We start from the raw sequence: 18,547 nt of genomic DNA, 5'->3' as shown, positions 1-18,547 counted from the left end.
TAGATGTAATATTTTCACAAGTGGCATAGCCAAACATAGTAGGTGTTTACAAGTGATATATAAGTTGATGTTACATATGTTACATAATAAACATATTTTCTGTTTATTTCATGCTTATTTAGTGGTTCTAAGCTAGTTTTACTGATTTTTGCCATGACATAGCATGTTCTCACATTCATGATGTCAATTCATCACAACATGGTGTTCTTTTTAAAAAAAATAAGTCTAACATTTTATAAAATTTGTTGCATTTTTAACAGGATATGTGCAGATTGTCAATTGCTTCTAGTAATCAGGCAAATGTTACTTTTGACAGAGTGTATTTCTGGCAAAAGTTCTTCATAACTATATCACTTTATTTTTATCTACATTCAAAAAAAGTCCATCTTCTGTGAAAATTATATTTTAATAATTTCACTGTGAAATTATTAAAATATAATTTCACTGTTTACTGAAAAGCATGTTGTATTTCAGATCTACCTTGATAATGGTCAGGAGATACCTAAACACATTCAGTTTATTTTTCTTCCCTTTTTTTTTCTTCCTTTTCTATGGTTGGGTCACACCAAAACATTTTGGTGTAATAGGAACTTTCAAGAATACTTGTATAAAAGTGGATGAAGAGCTAAGATATCTCTGGGTACTTTATTTCAAGAGCAAGTGGGTTTGTAGTTTGTATCATATTCCAGAAGAAAATAGAGAAATCTTGTAGACCAACTGACTTTCCACGACCATCCTTACTCGATAGTATCAAAGTCAAAAAAGTGAAAAGCAAGTTAATTGGTCAAAGAAAAAGGCACAATGAAAGGTTGATAATGACCAATTGTTCTACAAATCATTATCTACAAGTTCAGTATTTGTATTTGAATGTTGTTAAGTAAAGTTTCTTACGTGGCTCCAGGTACACCAGACTTTTGTCTAGAGCTTGGTGTATTTGTTGATGATTTCCTTGGTGGTGATTTATCCGAGTCTGAGGAACTGTTTGAGGACAAGGATTCCCGTCTGTACCGTTTAACCACTGGCTTAGTCGGTGACCTGCAGCAATAAAATATCACCATTTATATCTTTCTACATTCAATGAATTGTTTATATTTTGTTTCTAGCTGAATCTAATTCAAAAAGTATTATCAATATAACCCAAATTCAAATATTAACAATTTAACAAAGATTTACCTGCTTTAATGAACTTTAAAAAAAGGATGTTTGTGAAAGAAGGACAAGAACAGCATGTAAGGCAGTCCACTCTTACTATTGTCAGTGCTGGACAGTAAGAAAAGGGGCATTACTTTGTAACTCAGAGTTATGGGACCAGTGCTTATCATGTAAATTAATCACAAAGAACATGTGCATGAAGTTTCAATATGAGTACAATAGCCCTCCTTATTCTTCAGATAGTCAACCTAGAAAGTAGGGAAAAAAGTAGCCCAATGATGTCTGAATTTGATCTGTCCTGACACGACACTATTATAATAAGGAATCATGGGTAGTCCCAATTACCTCTTCTCTTTACATCCTTAATGAACTGTTTTCTGCCAGCATTTGCAGTCTTTTAAGATTATGACAAGATTCTTACAAGCGTGTAACGTGAGTTGCTTTGAAAACTGTTATATATTTACATGCATTTATTTTATTTCCACCTGATTCTATCAATGTCGCGCTGTTGGGAACAAAAATCTATATATAGTGAAATGAAGATAAAATTAAACAATAGTTAATGTTAGATTATAATGAAATTGGCTTGGACACTATTGGAAACCTTAGTTTGACACCTGAAAGTTTTGTATGATTAGGTCATTGACCCTTGTATTTGAAAGTCTACCAATATAGTGAATATACCGCAGTAAAAGTGTAGTATAAGTGTATACATATGTACATTATATCTAGTTACTTAACAAATAGGAAAGCCACATACTATTGGTTAACCATAATACTAAGTACATTACGCTCTGTACTTTACAAATATATTTAAAGTAATAATAAATTTCTGGAGGGATCTTAAATGAAAAAAAAACAAGAGCCACCGCCGGGCGGGGGCAACGCTCGACTTTTTACTTTTTCTAAACGCAAACATAGAAAGGTTTGAACATATCCTTTTTATAAATTTAGTTGGTCTGTCTTGTCACATTAGTTTTGTTTATATATTTTGTATATATATATATGAATAGAAACATTACGCAATTTCTAAAAATAGCAACATTACGCAATTTCTAAAAATAGCAACATTATGCAATTTCTAAAAATAGAAACAATGATGCAATTTCTAAAAATAGAAACAATGACGCAATTTCTAAAAATAGCAACTATGACGCAATTTCTAAAAATAGAAACAATGACACAATTTCTAAAAATAGCAACAATGACGCAATTTCTAAAAATAGAAACAATGACGCAATTTCTAAAAATAGCAACAATGACGCAATTTCTAAAAATAGAAATCAATGACGCAATTCTTGTTGTTGTTGTTGTTAAATATATATATACACACACACACACACACCAATAAATATATAATTATGGTCATTTAATGCACAAATCTGAGAAAATTCAGTAATTTAACCTTCAAGGTCAAGGTCATTAAAGAACCCAAGCAAATTTGGGTTTGATAAACAACAAGGTCTGGTCCTTAAGGAATGTTCTGTTATAATATGAAGTTGATCCCTTCAATAATAGCAAAGTTACAGTCAGTTACCGCCAAAACAATGAAAATTTCAATAATTTGACCTTCAAAGACAATGTCATTAATGAGTGAAGGTCAAGGTCTTTCGGTATATTTTTAACAGTTATCTTTGAAGATTATTATGTTCAAGTTTCAAGACAATCCATTCAAAAAATAACAAAGTTACAGCCAATAATAGCCCAAAAAATGAAAATTTCAATAATTTGACCTTCAAAGTCAAGGTCATTTATGAGTGAAGGTCAAGGTCTGTCTAGTTATGTTTAAGGGATATCCCTGAAGATAATTATGTTCAAGTTTGAAGACAATCCATTCAAAAATAACAAGTTACAGCCAATAATAGCCAAAAAAAATGAAAACTTCAATAATTTGACCTTCAAAGTCAAGGTCAGTTTATGAGTGAAGGTCAAGGTCTGGCGGGTTATTTTTTAAGGATATCCTTGAAGATTATTATGTTCAAGTTTGAAGACAATCCATTTCAAAAATAACAAAGTTACAGCCAATAACAGCATGAACAAGCAAAAATTGGACTTTTAACCTTGAAGGTCAAGGTCATTTATGGATGAAGGTCAAGGTTTAGTGTGGTCTACTGAAAGGTCTTGTCCCAAGGGTTGTTGTGGCCAAGTATGAAGACAATACACCAAGAAATAAAAAAGTTATGATCCAGGTACAAGTTTGCGGACGGGAACGGCAACGGCAACCTGACTATAACAATACCTCTACTTTTTATTTCAAAAAAAAAAAAAGTCGAGCTAAAAATGCTGTCCCATAAAAATGGTTTCAATAAGTTTGTGGTAAATGCTGTTTAACAAGATTGGAAAGTTTGAATGGTAAACAAAATATAAAAGATGTACAACTGTATAACATTGAAAATATCTGTATGTATAACTAGACTAAATTCTCAATATAACAGTATATCTCTATATAACACTGTATAACACTGTATAGCCTCTTTCGGCGACATAAGCTACGTTAAACCAAAACAAACAAACCAAACCAATACATTAACATCAAATCCTCATTTCTTTAAGGGCAAGCTATACCCATCTTTTATGAATTATATATTCATCAGCTGATATTTTGTGCAATAGTGATATGATCCTTAGATAGACTAGATTTTGTACAAACATTTGTTAATCATACATTAATCTACATGCATTATACTTTCTATTTCAATATTAATGCTGTCACTGGTTATATATACCCTTACCAAAATGACTTAAAGTGACTTATATGTTTCTTATATGCAACTTATACTTGAACTATAAGAGAACTATAAGTTACATATAATTCACTTATAAATCACCTAAAAACCTGTCTAAGTCAGTTATAGGTATATGCTACATATAAGTCACTTTTAGCCATTTTTTCCCCAACATATAAGTCACATATAAGTCATCTATAAGTGCCTTACACTGGTCGAGTTTGAGGCAACAAGTTTCTTTGTTATATCAGACTTCCCGAAATACGTCGGTCCGACGGACATGTCCGATAAATTTTAATCATGTCCGACGATTTTTTATTCCGGATCGGTCCGAATGTCCGGCTTTTATCCAAGCAGCATGTATACAAAATGGCGTCGCTTAAGCTGCCAAACCTGGGAAAAACGAAAATCTTCGTCAGAGGAGCGCGCAGAACAGCAATAAAAGGATGAAAAGAATAGACCTGAGACAAAATTTAATGAAAAATGGAAGGAGGACCATGAATCGTTGGTGTATAACAGGGAGGAGATGAAAATGCACTGTACGGAATGTGCCGATTTTTACGGCGAAAAAATTAAAAAGAAAAAGTGTCTTAGAATACAAACACAAGTTTTTCTTTGATTTTGATCAATTTTATTTGGTCTGACAGATTTCGTTTCGGTCCGACAGATTTTCATGGTTTGTCAGACCGAATGTCTGACAGTTTTTTTTAACTTTCGGGAAGTCTGTATATATAAGTGAAAACTTAGAACTTTTGCGAGACCTTTTATAACTGAGCAAAGCTGAAAAATTACTAAGTACAAAAACATGAGAAAAATTGATAAAATTTATTGAAGTTGATTTGTTATTCTTTCCTTTAACACAATGGGTATCAAAATACTCAGAATTTAAAATACTATAATCTTAGACCTTAACCACAAACAATTAAGATTTTTTTTTTAATGTTGCTTATTAATTTTTGAACACAGCTGGTTTTTTAAAAAAGATAATAGGAAAAGTGATCATCAATTAGGTATATTACCTGTACAAAATTTTGGCACAAATTCATGTGAATAATGTTCTTTAGTTACTTATATAGTTCATTGTAATAACATAATCATGCTCTTCTCATTGTAATAAATGTCACCGCCTTGCATGTTATATATGTGGGTAAAGAACATTTAAATATGTTCATATGCTCAATAAAATATTGAATTGAATTTAATTGATTATACCTAACCTGCCAGAGGTTTTTCATTACAATATATCATAAGATCACATGACATCAAAACTACATGTATGTCTACTACTATTTTAAGTAAAATCTTGAGGTCATCTAACAGGAAATAAGGTTGTAACATTCAATTAAGTAGACAGATTCCTACAAAATAAGAAAAAAAATGTTAATGTTGATGTTCTGACAAAGCAGACTCTATGTTGTTGTTTTTTTTTTTTTCGGAATGACTCTACAGATACATTTACATATCAAGACTAAATGGGCACTAGTATTTCCCTGACAAAGGTTATAGAAAGACATTAATAGACATGACAGGGTTCTAGCCACGCATATTGCAAAATTTCTTTCCTGGGTAAGCAGCTCAGAATGCTGACATCTTATAGGAAAGGGGAGTCAAAGTTAGTAAGTAGCTAAATAAATATCTTGTCAAGTGTTGTAACAGGGATACCCTGGTCAGCTGACCCTGGTAGCATGTAATATAAGGTTGATATAGAATGGCCTCTTTGGAACATACACGTCTAATATAGTAAGTATTTGACCTTATGAGTTTAAAAAAAATAAAATAACTGAAAAAGTTGTCATGAGACCAAGACATATTGAGCTTTACACAATTTCTTTTAAACTCAGAGGTTGCTTATGCATAGTATTTTAGGAATATCGTTCTTAGATCAAAGTTTGGGTATTAAAATATTTTGACAAACTTGTCCTTAATTACTCACTTTTCCTTGTTATTCCTGTTATAAAGTATTCACCTTATGAAAAAGTTAAGATTTTTTCCCAATCAATATATTCAAATTAAAGTACATCCTTAATTGCATGCAGTTTCATACATAACAAATAGACGGTCAGATAACAGATAAGGGCAAATCTGAATGCCCCCACTAGAATGAGGGCATAAAACGTGCATAATCAATCATTTCTATGAAATATTTTTCATTTAGCAATTTCAGTTACTGTAATATAATGTTTCCTTGTCTGCTATCAAGCATCACATCTCCAATGAATCTCAAATTGCTTTCTATTGATAATTTTTGTGTTGGACTTGGTAAATCTTACAAAAACAGAAGATTTTCTTTCAAAATTATACCAATTATATCCTTGGCTTTGAATGGGACATATTCAACAAAAGTGATAGGTTCTGTCTGCTATCTTTACCATTTAATAACTAACCTTGATTTTGATCTTGAGTTTCTTGAAGATTTTGAACTGGATCTAGATGAGGATGATGATGGTCGTCTGCTTCTAGATTTTGACCTTGACCTCCCTCTGCTATATTGTCTATAAGAAGGCTTTCTTTCATTTGATCTAGATCTTCTGCTTCTAGACCTTGATCTATAACCTCTTGACCTTTCCGATGACCTTCTACCTCTAGAACGACCTGATGACCTTCTGTCTCTTGACCTCTGCCATCTTTCATGTGACACTGATCTCTGACTTCTATCCCTGGATCTTCTGCTTCTAGAGTACCTGTCCCTTGATCTTGACCTTGATCTACGACCTCTTGATCTAGATCTTGATCTCCTTGACCTATATTTTCGATCATTTGACCTTGACCGCGACCGTCGTTTACTATATTCTATGTCCCTGCTTCTTGGAGAAGAATCTGGACTTAAAGATTTTCCTAGTCTTTTGCGTATAGATTCCTTTTTTGACTTGCTTTCCCTGTAAAAAATAAAATATAAAAATTCTTTTTAAAAAACACAAAAACTGAGATACTTATTGTGCTTTAGAACTATTAATCATGCACTCAAATTTGACCTATCAAAATTGAAAAAAATATTCACTGTCAGAAATATAAAAAAAGACATTAGCACTACAGTGTTACGCTCGTCTGTTAAGGGCAACAACTATCAAGAACTAATTTGACAAAAGAAAATATTAAATTATATTAAAAAGAGGCATGACAACAAGGACGTAGCGATCATAATAGCTCGACTTTTTCACCAAAACAGCCAAGCTAAAAACTGCCATAATGATATACAGAAGAATATGCCATTCTCTAAAAATTGTTGTAAAACATCTTGTTTCTTTTAACAACATAACAACTTAAACAATATACACTCCTTCTTACCCATCCTGTTTCTAGTCTTGTTTCAATCACATACTTGAAATTAGTGTCAGTTGAAATACATTTTTGCATTAATTTTCGGTTCGGTTTTTATTAAGGTCTCAAATGCAATCTGTTTTGATGAATTTTCCATGGTCACAAGTCAAACTTTTTAAAACAATCTAGTATTTCATTTTATCAAAACAAACTCTCCTTTATAAATCAAGCACTCCCTTTTAATCAAGTGCTCCCTAAAACATTAATCACTATTTAAATCAAACACTCCCATGGATGATGGACAGTAATAAGAGCAGTGACACCGACCATGAGGCTGAAGGTTTCTGGTTTGTACTTTCTGTTTCAGGGGCTCCTCCAAACCCTGGGGGCAGTGCAGGGCCTTGCACCACACCATCTCCATCATCATCACTCTCATTGTCCCCAAAACTTGTTATGTACATTTTGCGACGTCTACGTGGTGGGCTTGGGGAACGTGATTTAGATCTTGATGTTGATCTGTAAAAAATAAATATTTATGCACTGTCAGAATATTGAACAATCTTAATCTCTCACCAGAGGATATGATCTACACGGACAAGATTTAATTACCTGGGCATTCTTATCAATTCAGTTTTATCAAAATCATCCGAGGAGTAAAGAAGATGTCATTTAAGTCTTATTTCTGTATTAAGCAACTGAAACCATTTTAGCAAATTTTGTAAAGGGCCACCTAAAGATAATTCATGTTGAGGTTCATTAATTTATCTGAAGTATGGATAAAGAGCAGATGTCACTAAAGGCTTATATCTATTTTAAGACATGTTTTAACCAATTATTTCCAGCATTCCTGAGGACTCATTCTCGCAAACTTATTTTCACACTTCATTTCTATGTGCGAATAAAGTGACTATTCTTTTGGTAACATTACTCTTGCCAGCCTCCTCTTCTCTAGGTAGACTTATAGTACATGTATGTCTTTAAACCATATATTGAATTACAGAGATGACATATTAAAGGTTCAATAATAAACTTCTTTCTTAATGAACTTACATATGGATATCAGCTGCTATCACTTTATTATTGTAAACAAAACAAAGATATATTAAAAATTAAGACACACTGGTAAAACCTCAAAATAACAACATTTTGAATAAGGAAAACTATAATCAGTCTCACAGACATACCTTCTATATGGCTCATATTTGGGACTATCTCTGGCTGCATAGCTGAAACAGAAGCATACAATCAGTATTCATTGTGATAAATGTTATTAAAGGCCCATTATGCCTAAGAAATACTTTAAATTTTTATTTCTCAAAAACCTTGTTATTTTGGAGTACTTCTATAGACCCTTTCATTTAAGCGATAACAGTCGGTGAAGAGTTACTTCCCTTACCGGATGTGACGTAAATGGGGGATAAAACTATGCATGCCGCATAGAAAGTTAGCTTATTGAAAAGTTACATGCTTAAATACTGATCGATTAATTATGATTATAACATGTAAAAATTTATGCATGCATACATAAATTCAATATCAAGACAATAGAAAAAAATACAAAATCAAAGATTGAGAATAATTCTCGCTACGGAGTGATACAGCGAAATTTCAAAGTGAATATATTTATTAGATCTAGATTGTCTCTACTGTAATGCCAGAATGAAAAGCTAGTAACTAAATCAAATTTCAATATTTTATAAACACCCATACACACTGAATTGCCTATTATAAATGCATATGACTATTTTCTAGTTTTCTGTGTTATTTTCTGTCATTTAGAAAATTCCGGCGTATTTGTGACAAACCTGAAAATAAGATTGCCAATGTCTTTTAATGATTGTTTTTCAAGCTTTAATAGAACAATAACTGAATGCATTCTGTCAATACATACTGATACTATTTCAATATGCCGTATAAAAATATTTCAAAGAACCAGTGAAGGATATAATTTTTTTAATATTCCGGAAAGAACGAAAACCATGTGGCATTGACTTTTATAATTTTAGATTCGCAACAGACGATAATAAGATAATTTTGATATTAAAAATCTATTCTTATGGTTATAAAAACAAGCAATTATCATAGTATTGCAAGCAATCCATAAGTCCCCTACCGGTTAGAACCCCATCAACATTCTGAAGGGCCATTGGCCATTCACTAATGTTTCAATTTTTCTATATTTTAAGTAAATTTGTAGGAAAAGTTCTTTAAAAGTGTTCACAGGAAACAGTTTTTATGAACAGACAGACAGACAGACGGACTGAAGGACACTCTAAAGTTAATATTTGAAACATCCCTGTTACCAAAATATAACATTTTTAAAAGCAAAATTCTTAAAGAGGAGATAACTCTTGAATTAAAGATGCAATTTCATAAAAAAATTTCAGCTCTTTTTTACTTATCACAAATAATGTTATATTTGCCAACCAATATTTTTTCAAAATAGGGAGAACAGATAAGACATGCATAATCTCAAGACTGCCATCTACCCATATGTCAAGTTTCATAAAAATATTTCCAGTACTTTTTGAGTTATCACTGGATTCAGTGTATGTGTAAAATTTGCCATATTTTCAGTCTATGTGTTGCCATAGCAACCAGAATTTTCAACATAGGAAGAAAAGAAAAAGACGTGCATAATCTCCAGACTGCCATCTACCCATATTACAAGTTTCATAAAAATATTTCTATTACTTTTTGCATTAACACAGGATCCAGTATATGTGTGAAATTTGCCATATTTTCAGTCTATTTGTTGCCATAGCAACCAGAATTTTCAACATAGGAAGAAAAGAAAAAGACGTGCATAATCTTCAGACTGCCATCTACCTATATTTTAAGTTTCATAAAAATATTTCCAGTACTTTTTGCATTATCACTGGATCCAGTTTATGTGTAAAATTTGCCATATTTTAAGCCTATTTGTTGCCATAGCAACCAGAATTTTCAACATAGGAAGAAAAGAAAAAGACGTGCATAATCTCCAGACTGCCATCTACCCATATTTCAAGTTTCATAAAAATATTTCCAGTACTTTTTGCGTTATCACTGGATCCAGTTTATGTGTAAAATTTGCCATATTTTAAGCCTATTTGTTGCCATAGCAACCAGAATTTTCAACATAGGAAGAAAAGAAAAAGACGTGCATAATCTCCATACTGCCATCTATCCATATATCAAGTTTCATAAAAATATTTTCAGTACTTTTCAAGTTATCGCGGGATCCAGTTTTGTGGACGGACGGACTGACGGACTGACAGACAGACAGACGGACTGACAGACGGACAGACAGACAGACGGACGGAGGGTAAACCTAAAGTCCCCTCCGGTAAACCGGTAGGGGACTAATAAAGACATTTTCCCAGTTACTTATATAAGCGCCACTGGGCCGTAACATATTAATTAACAGGGTGCATATGTTGTATATACAAGCGGCATTTGGCTGTGATATCATAAATCACCAGGGTGCATTTTTTAAAGTTATAACATTACATCAGATTACGTCACTTTTGTTAGTTGTCAAAATATTTATGGTCCGAATTTCGTTATGGATCATCCTAGGGACTTAATTGGTCATGCCTTACTGATTTGTTGCTCGATCCAGAGTCCTACCAACTGGCACAGTCAAAAATACGTAAAATTATAATTCAGTTAATAACGAATTTCTGTGAACGTGTTTCATAACTTGTCTTTGGTTTTTTTTGTGATTTTTTAAAATATATTTGATAAGCAGAGTATGAATTAAAAAGTATCATGTTGAAAATATTACTTTACCAGCTTAAATATATTGGTGTGATGTACGATTTTTTGAGAGTGCATTTTTTGCCGACACAAATAGTATACAGTCATGTACATTCAAAAGAATTTTTACTTTTTATGCCTTTACATTTTTTTTTGAAATTACATAGATTTATATTGTTGTTTTTCTTTGTCTTAGTAATGCTTAAATCAAATTTGATTTTTAATAAACCAGTATCTTGCAATTAATTATTATGCAGCCGTTTTTCGAAACTTCAGAATCCTTACATTTTTTAAACTCAAAGTGTCTTTTGGCTACTTATATTAGCAGAGACATAGATACATAATCTATATCTCTGGTATTACCAAATGTGTACGATTTAACTGCCTGGTAAAATTTTCATTATTAAGAATCTTACGAAAATGGTTATCATGATCAGTTACCCAGCAATATGGTCTACTATTAAAACAAATCGTTAACCATATTAATTATAGTAACCATTTTTATTCATTTCACCATCTTTTTTTGTAATATCTTATTATATTTTATTTGATTAAACAAAATTTTGGCAATTTAAATATGCCAATCTTACAAGAGAAAGGATTAAGATCTTTATATCCCTCTATTAATTGTACTTAATCGTAATGGCATTGTCCACCGTATCCCCCAATGACGTCATCCAAGGGCGACAACTTGAATACGGTCTTAAATGAAAGGGTCTACAGTATCCTAAATGTTACTCATTAGGCAATAAGCTGGATCAACATTTTCATCTGTTGCTTTTTGGCAATAAGTTTAGTATTTTGTATGAAAGTCAAACACTTCTTTGTTATCATTTTGCTACTTTTATGATTTATCATTACTTTCATCAGGTTTAAAGCATCTAACATTCTCTAAAACCATCAATTATTAAATTTGTGATTGCCCCTTTTTAAAGAAGTAAAATATATCTGTTTTTTAGGCATAATGTGCCTTTAACAGTAAAATATATAAAGGATGCATATTTCAATCAGTACTAAACAAACCTTGGGTAATCACATTCAGCATGAAACTATTATAATAATGCAAATAAATTACAAGTGTAGAATAATACAATTAACAATTGAAGAAACTTGGACACATTTCATATTTCAATATCATAATAATTATTGTTTAGTAAAGTTGCACATTTAAAGCATTAACATATTTTGAGTACAAAAAGCACTCTTTCAAGGTAATAAAGTCATGACAATTATGTATATAATTTTAATTATACTGGTTGGAGAGATAACTCCAACGCATAGATAACCCCGACACTTGGTTTAATTTTTTTATCTATCCTTTTTTGTCAACAAACAAGCACATAGTCACCTTGGTATAAAGGAGAAGGACACATTGTGATGAGATTTTTAAATTTGGTAAACTTTAAAATGTGTTTATGTTGACCGAAATTTTTGTCACAAAAACTTCCACAAAACTTTCTTTTTACTTAACTTCCAGACGGTAGTTAGAATTGTCTTGAACACAGGCTACTGACTTGGGGAAATGTCTTTAAAAATTGTTAAATTATCAATAAGGCAAAAATAAAACATAAAATGTAAAAACAAATGGTTGATTCTAATTTTCAAGCTAGTTTTTACTTTAAAATTAAAGTGTTGTCTTTATCTACTGTCCAGTATTAAAAAGACCATGTTTCTGATACCTTATTCAGGATCTTAAGGAAGTACCAGTTTCCATTTCAATAAAGGAAATTTGCAAATGATTATAAATGTTTGAGCCAAACTTTGTTTAGATGGGTAAAAATTTAAAATATACACAAAAATAAAAAAGTTATTGAAAACAAATAGTGATTTAGTGTCAGAGTTATCTCTCCAACCAGTACCTTTGAGAAATATTGATGAAATAAAATGCATATTTTTTTTTTACTTTTCCGTATTTTCACTGTAAAATTTATTTTACACTGCAGTGAAGCATATTTTCTGTAGTTTCACTTGTGTCTTGCTACACTACTTTTTTCTGCATTCAGCCACAACACAAAATTTAGGCGGAAGCCTTTCAAATTGTAATGTCAAACAAGAGGGCCATGATGGCCCTGAGGTCGCTCACCTGTATATAGGCCCCTGGAGCGGGGCCAGTTTAAACCCCAGGGCTTTTATTTGAACAAACTTGGAAGACACCCATTAGAAGATGTTTCATGATGTTAAGTTTTTACTACACACATATAATGAAAAACAATGACCTCCGCCCCTCCCCCCCCCCCCTTTGGCAGGGCCAATTTAAACCCAAGGGCTTTTATTTGGAAAAACTTGGTAGACACCAACAAAAAGATGTTTCCTGCTTAAAATCTAACCTCTAGCTCATTGGGTTTTTTAAAAGAAGATTTTTTAAGTTTTTACTATGCACATATAGTTAAAAACAATGACACCTCTGGGGCAGGGCCAGTTTTAACCCCAGGGCTTTTATTTGAACAAACTTTGTAGACACTTATTAGAAGATGTTTCATGCTTAATATCTAAACTCTAGCTATTTGGGTTTTTTCAAAGAAGATTTTTAAGTTTTTGCCATACACATATAAGGAAAATCAATGACCCCCGGGGCGGGGCCAATTTTGACCCCAGGGGTTTTATTTGAACAAACTTTGTAGACACCCACTAGAACATGTTTCATGCTAAATATCTTAGCTCTAGCTCTTTGGGTTCTTTAAAAGAAGATTTTTTAAGTTTTTACTATATGCATATAGGGTAAATCAATGACCCCCTGGGGCGGGGCCAATTTTGACCCCAGGGCTTTTATTTGAATAAACTTGGTAGACACTCACTAGAAGATGTTTCATGCTTAATATCTCAACTCTAGCTATTTGGGTTTTTTCAAAGAAGATTTTTTAAGTTTTTGCTATACACATATAAGGAAAATCAATGACCCCCGGGGCGGGGCCAATTTTGACCCCAGGGCTTTTATTTGAACAAACTTTGTAGACACCCATTAGAACATGTTTCATGCTAAATATCTTAGCTCTAGCTCTTTGGGTTCTTTAAAAGAAGATTTTTTAAGTTTTTACTATATGCATATAGGGAAAATAAATGACCCCCTGGGGCGGGGCCAATTTTGACCCCAAGGCTTTTATTTGAACAAACTTGGTAGACACCCATTAGAAGATGTTTCATGCTAAATATCTTAGCTCTAGCTCTTTGGGTTCTTTAAAAGAAGATTTTTTAAGTTTTTACTATATGCATATAGGGAAAATCAATGACCCCCTGGGGCGGGGCCAATTTTGACCCCAGGGCTTTTATTTGAACAAACTTGGTAGACACTCACTAGAAGATGTTTCATGCCAAATATCTAAGCTCTAGCTCTTTGGGTTTTTTAAAAGAAGATATTTAAAGTTTTTTCTTTTGGTTGCCATGGCAACCAGAGTTCTGCATGGAATTAAATTCTTTGAACAATTTTTAAAGGTGACCACCAAAGGAACATTCCTGTGAAGTTTGGATGAAATTGGCTTAGTGGTTTATGAGGAGATGTCATTTAAAGTAAAAGTTTACGGACGGACGGACGACGGACGGACGGACGCCGGACGAAAAGCGATCACAAAAGCTCACCCTGTCACTTTGTGACAGGTGAGCTAAAAATATACAAAAATATATATAATAAATAGAAAATTCAATTTGTTTCTATAAATACATGATTTATTATCATCTTATAATCATATTTTACTTGTGGCTATCGCCACTCATGAAATATTTATCAATGAAAATAAATCCTATATTTATGGAAAAAAAACTTGAATATCCTCTATCACAAACTAGTTAATTTATGCGTTTAGTTTATTCTTAATCAGTTCAATGAAAACAAACGCTTTTCTTAAGCTTTCGACGTTTTGTCTTCTTCAGAAAAAAAAATTGAGGTTTTTCTTTTTTTTCTTTTTAACCAAATAAATGAACTATAAGCAAATGTGTTGTTTTTTACTAAAAATGTGTTTATAAGTATGGTGTTGGAGCGTTTATAAAACATTTACTGGTGGATATTTTTGGTAAATGTTGACGATTATGTTACCTAAAACTACATTATGTAGCTAAATTTTTAATAATGCCCGGATAATAGCCTCAACCATTCTCCTCATACTACCAGTAAGGTGTCTAATGTGATTTTGAGGTAAAGTTTGCCATTCTTGGTGCAGAGCTTGTTCCAGTTGTTGCAGTTTGACTACAGGTGGTTCGTACCATTACTGGCATGCGAGCAGTTCCCATACAGAAGCAGTACCAGTATTTTTCATTCAAACACTTGAATTCTACTTGCATTCTTTAATATTCTTTGATATCAAGCAGATGTATGAACCAGACAAAATCTAAGTGTCAGTTCAGCAGTACGTATAAAAAGTTTTTATTTTAAATCACTTTCATCTGTGCCTTGTTAAAATGTAACCTTGTAAATGTTGGGGGATTCCGTCCCTGTGCGCATGCACAAAAATACTCACTAATGAGGCCTGTTAAAGAGATTTCCACTTATACCACCTGTGTACAGATAAGTGGGAAATGAAAACATGTTTAATTATCAGAATTTTGATCTACATTACTATATTAAATAATTTTATGGCTTTAATGAGTAAACTATAATGCACATAAGCACGCCATTGTATGTGAAGATGTTGAGTAACGGTACAAGGTAATAGATACTAGAGTTTAGTCTAAGCTCTATATCCTGAATGACACCTATTCACCTCTGAGAAAATGGTCTCTCAACAATTCTAAATGAAAATAGGTCTGATATAACAATATTGTATAATTATAGTGGGTTATATTTTATGTACTGGAACTACTTCTCTTCATACAAAATAATGGATAATTTCGGACCAGTATAAGGCCTCATAACAAAGGGACTAACAAAATGGAATTTCCATAATTCGTGTGACCAGCCAAATATTGATATTGATGTGTAACAATCATTTTTTGGTGAGTGAGCATAATAAAAAATGATGTTTAAGTAATTAAGATTTTGTACGGGAACTGCTTGCATGCTCAAATTTGGGGAAAATGCTGGCTGTGCTCAACTAATTTCAAGGTGTAAATATAATAAAATAATGTACTCTTTTCTATTTTTTCCCTTAATGTAAAATATTAAAGTTTACCTTTATTTCTTTATTTTTCATTTAGATCAATTTTTGTACATTAATAAATATTGACTTCTTAGAATTACAAGCATTCAATATTTTGTTTTTATTATATGATCTAAATATAGCTGCAATCTCATTGGTCCAAACAGTAGTCAACAGAACTTTTTATAAAATCATATTTACTGGGTGTAGTATCATATTTACTGGCTGAATTGGATTTTCCCAGACTAAAAATAGATTGAGACTCATATTCAATGATCATACACCGTAGACTGTTAATTACACGTGTTAATTAAAAAATAATTGTTCCTTTTTTTCTTTATGGCATATTTCTCGATTAAAATATCAATACTTTACTATTATACTTAAGGGTTACACCGCAATAATGAGTATAAACTTGAATTATTTTTGTATGCGCAGCGTTCGCGTAGTCGTTGCACGCCTAACACGTGCGTCTTTCTTCCCGCGCTTCAACGAGGCAAAATTTGTACATGTATAATTATAAGGTTGCACTTTTGTGATTTTTTTTAATTTCTTAGCCTATTCATATAATAAAACAATTATTGACTAGTGAACCATTGAATATGATGTGATATTCACCGGCAGAAAGTCATATTGACCTCGGCTATCGCCTCGGTCAATATGTCATCTGCCGGTGAATATCACATCATATTCAATGGCTCACTAGTCAATAATTGTATAATATTAATGACTATTGTTTCACTCCAAGGAGAGAGTTTCTAAAACAGCTTGTAACTTTCTACTCAATCTTTTTTGCATTTGATTGTAATCATATTGTGTATATATGTTTAACTGAAATAAAATATTGTTTAAAGTAAACAGCAATTAGTGTGTGAGTTAAAATTTTTATAAAGTCAAAATGTTAATGTAAATGTATATTTATAAGACCACATACTTTACCACAACTTAAGTTATGTGAAAATCTATAAAAGGGAAATATTTTGATTGATTGCACCACATCATTCATGTAAGAATAATTAAAATAAAATAGCCTTAAGCTTTATATTTAGATACAAACCAGTAAATAAAGATAGATATAATATCAACCACAGAACGGAATCCCCTATAAGGCAACATTAGTTATGTTATAATTTATTACCTTGGTGGGCTTAACTTCCTGCCAGCAAGTCTTTTCTCCTTGTAAATTCTCCTCTCCCGTCTTGACTTTCTACCCTAAAAATTACAATAATAAATATAGTCACAAACAAATAAAAACCTAATTTTCAATCAATTCTTAAAGAGAATAAAAAGCTTTATCTTAAGAAAAATCTTTTATAAAATTTATTAACAGTAATATTATTCAGCTATTTTAAAAAGGGTTTATGCGTTTAGCAATGATTCAACATGTGCCCTTACTTAAAAGTTAATTTACTGCCATACAAGAATTTTGGAAACATTCTTTTCAAAAAATCAAACATATTTATTTTTAAGTTAATATTCAAATTTTTTCTTAATTCATTGAACTCAAAACAGTCTCCTGTCATATAACAAAATCGAGCATTCAGATACTTTGACATTTCAGTACAGACAACCGGACATGAATTCAGTATTGTGTTATGTCACACAAGAACATACACAAAACTATAGTGAATTTCCTAATTTATTATAGAACAGCAGTTCTAAGACAAACACAAATCATATAAAGTATATCATAAATCAAATGAATAAACTTTCATGTAAAATAGTGACCTCCTTATTGAGCTTTAACACTTATCCTTAATCAAAGACCTCTTGCCTCTTCACAAAAAGAAACATAAATTCTAAAATTGAAGACTACAATTATCAATGAATCACAGATAAAACTAAATAAACTTAAATCAAGATTCCGATACAATGTTGCCCTAAACACCTATCAGTAACTTACAGCAAACTGTGCTTTTTCTTCCTCCAGAAGCTTAGCCTGTTTAAGTGCTTCTTGATCATCTTTATCACGTCTTAAATATCTGAAAACCACATGATTATATATAATCAATCGTCTTATAATACTTGTGCAGTATTGGTTAATAAATATTCAAAGGTTATATAATTCTTGTAAAGCACAGGTTCATCTTTTAAATGGTCTAATAATGCTTGTACAGCACACATTTATATGTAATCAATGGTCTTAATTAAACACTTGAACAGAATATGTTTATATATAATCAATAGTCGGTAATACTTGAACAGAACAGCTTTATAATCAATGGTCTTACATACTTTTACAGCACATATTTATATATAATCAATGGTCTTATATACTTTTACAGCACAGATTTATATATAATCAATAGTCTGATAATACTTGAACAGAACAGGTTTATAATCAATGGTCTTATATACTTTTACAGCACATATTTATATATAATCAATGGTCTTATATACTTTTACAGCACAGAGTTATATATAATCAATGGTCTTATATACTTTTACAGCACAGATTTATATATAATCAATGGTCTTATATACTTTTACAGCACAAATTTATATATAATCAATGGTCGTATATACTTTTTACAGCACATATTCATATATAATCAATGGTCTTATATAAATATTCAATGAAAGCCCTGAATTACACTGAGCTGT

At 31.7% G+C, this 18,547-nt stretch overlaps 1 protein-coding gene across 3 annotated transcripts in view; it reads right to left on the bottom strand.

Moving 5' to 3' along the window:
* Nucleotides 1-18,547, bottom strand: part of LOC132715709 (CLK4-associating serine/arginine rich protein-like) — a 58,924-nt gene that overhangs the window by 22,609 nt on the left and 17,768 nt on the right. For all 3 annotated transcript variants that reach the window (XR_009623717.1, XM_060698771.1, XM_060698772.1), the window contains exons 9-14: nucleotides 17,847-17,925; nucleotides 17,082-17,155; nucleotides 8,321-8,362; nucleotides 7,464-7,652; nucleotides 6,263-6,754; nucleotides 892-1,035 (exon numbers count right to left, since the gene is read on the bottom strand). Coding sequence is in view for 2 of the 3 variants with exons in the window: in XM_060698771.1 (XP_060554754.1) it covers nucleotides 892-1,035; nucleotides 6,263-6,754; nucleotides 7,464-7,652; nucleotides 8,321-8,362; nucleotides 17,082-17,155; nucleotides 17,847-17,925 (1,020 nt within the window). In the remaining variant the exon portion in view is untranslated. The remainder of the gene's footprint in view (nucleotides 1-891; nucleotides 1,036-6,262; nucleotides 6,755-7,463; nucleotides 7,653-8,320; nucleotides 8,363-17,081; nucleotides 17,156-17,846; nucleotides 17,926-18,547) is intronic.

Source organism: Ruditapes philippinarum, unplaced genomic scaffold (assembly GCF_026571515.1).
Source record: "Ruditapes philippinarum isolate M1 unplaced genomic scaffold, ASM2657151v2 ctg456_1_1_1_1, whole genome shotgun sequence".
In the NCBI taxonomy this organism is placed as follows: Eukaryota; Metazoa; Mollusca; class Bivalvia; order Venerida; family Veneridae; genus Ruditapes; species Ruditapes philippinarum.
The sequence above is the reverse complement of the archived record's forward strand: the minus strand, read 5'-3'. Positions and strand labels throughout refer to the sequence as shown.